The sequence below is a fragment of the Propithecus coquereli genome, unplaced genomic scaffold, assembly GCF_000956105.1.
Source record: "Propithecus coquereli isolate 6110/MARCELLA unplaced genomic scaffold, Pcoq_1.0 Scaffold147, whole genome shotgun sequence".
Taxonomy (NCBI): domain Eukaryota; kingdom Metazoa; phylum Chordata; class Mammalia; order Primates; family Indriidae; genus Propithecus; species Propithecus coquereli.
The window spans coordinates 4,360,529-4,368,411 of record NW_012139080.1 but is presented as its reverse complement, the minus strand read 5'-3'; the positions used below and the strand labels follow the sequence as shown (position 1 = coordinate 4,368,411).

At 37.8% G+C, this 7,883-nt stretch overlaps 1 protein-coding gene across 1 annotated transcript in view; it reads left to right on the top strand.

The window, feature by feature from the left end:
• The first annotated feature begins 324 nt into the window (after positions 1-324).
• LOC105806821 (chromosome unknown open reading frame, human C9orf64) overlaps positions 325-7,883 on the top strand; it is a 16,047-nt gene continuing 8,488 nt past the window's right edge. Inside the window, exons 1-2 of the mRNA XM_012640024.1 lie at positions 325-905; positions 1,419-1,678. Coding sequence (XP_012495478.1) covers positions 569-905; positions 1,419-1,678 — 597 coding nt within the window. The 5' untranslated portion in view covers positions 325-568. The remainder of the gene's footprint in view (positions 906-1,418; positions 1,679-7,883) is intronic.

Genomic DNA, 7,883 nt, shown 5'->3' with positions numbered 1-7,883 from the left:
GACAGCTCAGACTTCGTCCTCCGGGAACGGAAAGGACCGGGAGCCGGCTGAGGGCAACGCGGTACACCGGTTGCAGTCATCGCGACCCAAGCCAATTCGGCAAACTCAGTCTTCGTGTCCCACCTGTCCAAAGGCGGTGGGGTGGGAGGAGGCACAAAATAAACTAGCCGCACATGCCAGGCTGGACAATCCCCGGGCCGGGGGACACTGGACCCTACGAAGCGGCTTCCGGACCTTCGGAGCCGGAAGCGGAGGTCCAGCGCGCGCCCGAGCGAGGGTGGGCGGGGACGCTCTCCCGGAAGTGCCTGAGGCCTCGGCCCGGCGCGCGGCCGGCGCTCTCTGCAGTTAATTGGGAGCGCGACGGGAGGGATCCTACAATTTGGCGGCTCTCGGTTCTCAGTGTCACTTTCTAGGAGGGCAGGACTTTATTTAGGGCGGTGACCCCACGGTGGGTAGGGCGCGCGAGGCGCTGAGGGACTCTGGACCTTGCCCCGCCTAGCGAGGGAAGAGCGTGTGACCAGCCCGAAGTCAAAAGCGTCGTTTTCCTGTCCCAAAGGGTAGGGGCAGAATGGACAGGCTCCTAACGCCCAGGGAATCTGCTAAATTCATTGCAGAAAACAGTCGGGATGTGTTCATTGACAGCGAAGGCGTACGGAGGGTGGCCGAGCTGCTGCTGGCCAAGGCGTCGGGGCCGGAGCTGCGCGTGCAGGGATGGAAGGCCCTTCACGAGCTGAACCCCAGGGCGGCAGACGAGGCCGCGGTCAACTGGGTGTTCCTAACAGACACTCTCAACTTCTCCTTTTGGTCCGAGCAGAACGAGCACAAGTGTGTGGTGAAGTATAGGGAGAGAACGTACAGTGGGTACTGGTCCCTGTGCGCCGCAGTCAACAGAGCCCTCGACGAAGGTTGGTGCCCTTCTCGGTGGGACCCAACAGCCTTTGAGGCTCCAGGTTACTGGGCGGGCGAGGGGGGCGTGCGTCCCAATGAGCAGGTTGGGAGATAGAGTAATATGTTAACCAGGGGAACCTGAAGTGTTTGCAGGTCTCTCTGCTTAAAATAGAAGTATGAGGAGAGGTGTATTCAGTGGGAAATGATCCTAATATTTGTCATTATCGCAGCTTAAGCATAAAAGTCAGTTTTCTGAACAATGCCGCTTTAATGACACCTGAAGAACAAAGGGACAGATATAAAACATTTTACAAGTCAAAATACATCTGATGTAATATTACAATAGTTAGAAGTGGGTGAATAGACACGAACAAGTAGAAAATGAGAGTTTTGCTTTTATTATTCATCCACTTTCGGTGCATTCCGATAACAGTCATTTGGTTTCATATTAGTTGCCTGTTGTAAAAGCAAGGATCTAATGAATATAAAAGTATGACATTGCTCCTCTGAATTTTCTTTTCTCCCTAAAGGAATACCTTTAACTAGTGCCTCGTACTATGCCACAGTGACCCTGGATCAGGTTCGCCATATATTTCGTTCTGACTCAGACGTTTCCATGCCTTTGATAGAAGAGAGGCATCGGATTCTCAATGAAACCGGGAAAATTCTGCTGGAGAAGTTTGGAGGCTCTTTTCTTAATTGTGTGCGAAAAAGTGAAAACAGTGCACAGAAGTTAATGTACTTGGTCGTTGAAAATTTTCCTTCGTACGGAGATATAACTCAGTTTGAGGTGAGTTGCTTCTGTTGGGGATTTTAGTAGTTTTAATAATCCTCTCAAATAAAGTGGGAATTATTAATGGGTGCAAAAATATAGTTAGAATGAACAATAGTTGATAGAACAACAAAGTGACTATATAATCAATAAGTCAAAGTGTACTTTAAAATAACTAAAAGAGTAGAATTAGAATGTTCCTAACACAAAGAAATGTTAAATGCTTGAGGTGATGGATACCCCACTTACCCTGATTCGATTAATTGACATTGTATGCCTGTATCAGAAGATCATTTGTACCCTATGAAGATATACAATTGTTGCATACCCATAATAATTAAAAATTTTAAAAAATCATTTCAGAGTTAACTCTTTTACTTCCAGAACTGGTTTTGGTAATAAAAACTTAAATTTAAATTTTGAAGTTCATTCCCTGTGGATAAGAACCAGTAACAAGATTAAGTGGTGTTTCATTACTCCTTTATGTTTTCTAATCAGGGTATTTCCCTTATTCTTTACTTTTGTCCTTTTTTTCTTTGTCCATTTAAAATATTTCAAACCTAAACAACATTGAACCCTTTTAGGACTCCAAAAAATTTACTTTATTGGCTGAAAATCAGAATGTGTACTCTAACCAGGAGCAGTGGTGAGAGCCTATAGTCCCAGCTACTGGGAGCCTGAGGTGGGAGGATGGCTTCAGGCAAGGAGGAGTTTGAGGCTACGGTGAGCTATGATGGGGCACCTGAATAGTCATTGCACTCCAGCCTGGGCAAAATAGTGAGACCCCATTCTCTTAAAGAGAAAAGGGAGAATGTGTATTAAATTCTAATAAGTATTGCTTGCAAAGTTCAATGTACTTTATATATACTATGGGTTTTCTTTTTCACATAATGTACTTTAACAATATTATTTGTTTTATGGTACAAAAAACATTAAGTAGATGTGCTTTTAAAATGGTGAACACTTTGTTATACCCTGCTAGTATGCACCTGGATTTTTTTTTTGTGAAATTCTTTTGGAATCCTTTATTACAGTGTATTTTAACTATGGCATAGAGTGGAAGCAGCTTAAGAGGAATAACTAAATCTATTAAATAAATTAATGAATACTTGAATTTTAAAAGTTATCATTTTGTAATTGCAATTCAAAAATAACTACGATTACCAATAATACTGTTTAATCACTCTTTATGATGTAAAAGTATTCACACACTGTCATTTGATCCACAAAACAGCTGTGTGGGGCTAACGGATGAGGAACATTATTGTCCTGTTTGCAGACCAGACAGGAAGCAAAAAAGTCTGACAGATTAAATGATTTACTTTAGGTTATTTAGTCAGGTAATAGCTAGACTTTTGATTCTACATAAAATGAAAGATGCCTAATTAGCTATGTTAGTTAAGATTCTTGTAATTGCAAGTGACAAGCACACAACTAAAAAAGGCTTAAGCAAAAACAAGAATTTTTAGATGGGTATGTGGGATAGGAGCATCCCAAATCAGGGACTAAAATACCATCAGGATTCAGTCTCTCATCTTTGCTTCTGTTGGCTTCATTTTTCTCTTACTGCAGACTAGCTTTCTCCATGAAGTAGGAAAGGTAAATATCCTTGAATTTTGCATCTTATTGCTTCAGCTATCAGAGAGAGAGGGAGATATTCTTTCTCAGTGCCAATTCTAAAACTCCCAGACAAGGACTAATTGGACTGACATGGACTTTGACCAATTAAGTGTGGCTGCTGTGTATGAATGAGGCTGAGAGGTAGTTTCTAGTAGAATCCCCAGGCCACTGTTGAATTTCATTCTGTTCTGACTGACCATTTTGCTAATAATGCAAGGGTTACTTTTTGAGATTTATCTTTGTCTTCAAAGTATGTCATTCAGCCCTTGTTTTTCAGGAAATTACGGATCAAGTCCTTCGGTCCATTGTTTAGGCTATCTAAATATATTAAACAGTGTGTAAAAGAAATCAAACTGTAATTGATGTAGCTATTAATCCATGTATTCCAGAATTGACACAATTGTAGTAGAGAACAGACTGATTAAATTTAATGTGACTTCAGGATGGAATGAATTCATGACACCATGTAGTTTGTCTACTTTCAAGTTGTCCTGAGTTCTTATTTTTGTAAATGAAAGCAGTATATATTTTTTTTGTAGATTATAATATTGATTTGGCAAACATTTGCTGAGTTTACTTTAGAACACAGTGCTTTTGATTTGCTTTGCTGAAAAGTTATTTTTTTAAAAAATGTACCAGGATATAGATTAATTTTAAGGCTGATACATTTTATTTTATTTTATTATTATTTTTCCTTATGAGACAAGGTCTCTATGTTGCCCAGTCTGGTCTCAAACACCTAGGCTCACACAATCCTCCTGCTTTAGCCTCCCTTAGCTGGGATTACAGGCTCAGGCCACCATGCCTGGTTTAAGGACCATACATTTTAAAATGAAAATTGGTACATGAACTATTTCCCTTGAGTAGTCATTTCTAAAATGCATTTTTTACAGAAAAATCCCCCAAATGTTACAAAAAACGTACTTAAGAATCTTAACACCTTCTTAAAAGCAGTATTATGTTTTTTCCATTTATTTTTCTCATAAGATTATCATTAATTACTCAAAAGCACTATATTTCTGTAACCCCTATGATGCCTAACATAATACTGAGCACATAGTGGGTGTTCACTTAATGCTTTGATCAATTTATAGTTATCTTTGTATATTCATTTAAAAGACACACAAATAGTTAAAGCACATTGTCCAGTTAATTCCAAATGTGCAGGAATTCTAATGAACTTTTGGGACTTTTGAAATTCCCAAAGTATCACAATTGAATATATCTTAGTATTTTAAAATTTTCTAATTGCAAAAGTAAAATATGTTAATTATAGAATTTGGAAAGTACAGAGAAACAATCCTTATTCTACTACTGACAGGTAGCCACTTTTGGTAATTGAGTCTTTCAAAAATTTTTTTTTAACTTTTTTATTTTTTTAAGGCTAGTCAATGGGTCTTTCATATATTTATATGTTTATATATATGTATGAATGTGTGTTCAAGGGGGGAAATAGGATCATGCTATATAAACTGTATTGAAATTTAACATTGTGAACATTTTTCTATGTCAGTAAAAATTCTTTCACAGCACCATTTTTTTTCACAGCACCATTTTTTTGGTTTGTTTTGTTTTGAGACAGGGTCTCACTCTGTCACCCCAGCTAGAGAGTAGTGGCATCATCAAAGCTCACTGCAACCTCAAACTCCTGGGCTCAAGCGATGCTGCCTCAGCCTTCGGAGTAAGCTGGGACTACAGAGGCGCACCACCACACCTGGTTAATTTTTCTATTTTTTGGAGCGATGGAGTCTCGCTCTTGCTCAGGCTGGTCTCTAACTCCTGACCTGAAGCCATCCTCCCACCTCAGCCTTCCAAAGTGCTAGGATTACAGGCGTGAGCCACCGTACCGGCTAGTTGGTTGTTATATTTTTTGATCTTTAACAATTCACACAAAAATAGTCACAAGTGTTTTAAATGTATACTTATTTACTGAGACTATCATTCGTTTTTAGACATTCTGAACAGATGAATAAAGTTAAAATTTTGTAATACAGACAGATTTAGATCTGTGATTTCCCAACTTGGCTGTGCCCCAGAACACTTAGGAAGCTTAAAATTCAGATATATTTCCAAAGCATCACCCTCAAAGATTCTGATCAGTAGGTAAAAGAAGAGCTATTTTTTTAAGCCCTTCAAGTGACTCTGATTTAGAGTATGCAGTAACTTTGTAAAAGTCCTAATTAATAAATCATCTGTCTTCAGGACTGTAAAAAAAAAAGCTTCCTTAAGCTATCATTGTTCCTTTGACATATTGATAAATATATGTGAAAAGCATAAACATTTTAATATTTCAACAGATAACATTTTATGTTACTTTAAGCATTTATAATCCTTGACTTTTCTAATTTTTCGTGATAAATTTATTGAGGAATTTGTTCAAGAAAATTAACTTATGGTTATAGAGTTTTTCATTGACAATCATTTTATAAAGGTACTATTTTGAAAATATTTTAGTCACAAAGCAATATTATGGAATATATAGAGAATTGTTACTTGGGGATTTACTGGTATTTTTAGTGATAACAGTTAATATTTTAGAGAATTTGATTACTAAAAACCGTAATCAGCTTACTAAGAAAATAATTTATAGATTATTTCAGTTTATTTTTAGATTTCTCACTTGAATCTTTTTTCTTTTTTTCATTTTAAGTGGTGTTATAATCTAATCTTTATGATATAGTAGTCTGCTACCATGGAAACAGTGATCATGATGTGACAATTTCTGTGTTTTCTTACATGCTAGCACTGATTTTGTCATATTAATTTGATTCCTCATTTTTTCCATTTTGCTCTGTCAATCTGCTTGATAATATCAGATAATAGCTTCTATTATAATAAACTTTATGATGTAATAATTGTGTTTGATATACAGTTTTATAAATTGAAGTTTTTATCTTGCCGTTTTATAAAACTAGACTTGAACTAGAAACCTAGTTACCATAAATCCAGTTTAGATGGAAGAACAATTGCCAGGTTGTCATATTTGGGTAGGTTTGGGAATATAGGTTCATTGCAAAACATAGGAATGTTTTTTAATGATGATTTGTTTCCCAGCCCCTCAACTTAATTTATGGACTTTACACCATGTCAAAAAATGAGCATTTGTGCTTTGACTGGAAAATAAGATCCTGAATTTTTCTTTCTTTTTTTTTTTTTTGACAGTGTCTCACTTTGTTGCCTGGGCTAGAGTGTAGTGGCATCAGATCCTGAATTTCTTTTTTTTTTTTTTTTGAGATGGAGTCTCGCTCTCTCATCTGGGCTAGAGTGCCCTGGCATCAGCCTAGCTCACAGCAACCTCAAACTCCTGAGCTTAAGTGATTCTCCTGCCTCAGCCTCCTGAGTAGCTGGGATTATAGATGCATGCCACCACACCCGGCTAATTTTTCTATTTTTTGTAGAGATGGGGTCTCTCTCTTGCTCAGGCTGATCTCAAACTCCTGAACCCAAGCAATCCTCCCACCTTGGCCTCCCAGAGTGCTAGGATCACAGGCGTGAGCCAGTGCACCCAGCCAGATCCTGAATTTCTCAATGGTGGCTTTAGACATTTTTAAAAAATATTATATACTTATTTATTTTTCAAGATGGTGTTTTGCTCTGTCACCCAGGTGAACTCCTGGGCTCAAGCAGTCCTTCCACCTCAGCCTCCTAAGTAGCTAGGACTATAGACACACACCATGATGCTGGCTTGTTTGATTTTTTTGTAGAGACAAGGTCTTGCTATATTGTCCAGGCTGGTCTTGAACTCCTGGCCTCTAGCAGTTCTCCCACCTTGGCTTCTTGAAGTGCTCAGATTATAAGTTTGAGCCATTCTGCCCAGCTAATTTTTATTTATTTAGTAAAAGTAAGTCTGGCTCAGTTGCAATAGGTTTACCTTAAGGTTAATCGATATTAGGTTATTTTTTGTTATGACAGTGTCATTGGAGTTTTCTTAGTAAATAAAGGAATCCATATTATCATCTTAAGGAATTTTTGTATGAAGCCTTTCCTTAAAATTTTAATTTCATTTTTGTTTAATTATTTATGTCACTAATTAAAATATTTTCCAAGGTGGTTAGAATATATTTTGGGAGCAAGTAATATTGATTATTCCCATTTATCAGACAAACATTTATAAAATGTGATTTGAGGTTATTACCATTGGTATTAGGACTAGGAGTAGATGGTGATTATCTATGGTTTTTCATATTCTATACCAATCTGCATTTGTAGATTTATGGAGAATTCTCGAGTTAACCCACTGTCTTATAGTGCTTCGTTAAATTTGCCTCTTATATGTATAAATATAATTGGCTAGTTTATTTTGTTATATGAACTTACATCTTGACTTTGACCATTTCCAAAAATGGTAGATTTGATAATTTTCTGGCTGTTGATCATTTATGTCCTTTTTTTTTTTTTTTTGATTTTCTGGCTGTTGATCAATTATGTCCTTTTTTTTTTTTTTTTTGAGACAGTGTCTCGCTCTGTCCCTTGGGCTAGAGTACAGTGGCATCATCATAGCTCACAGCAACCTCAAACTCCTGGGCTCAAGTGATCCTCCTGCCTCAGCCTCCCTAGTAGCTGGGACTACTGGCATATGCCACTGCACTTGGCTAATTTTTCT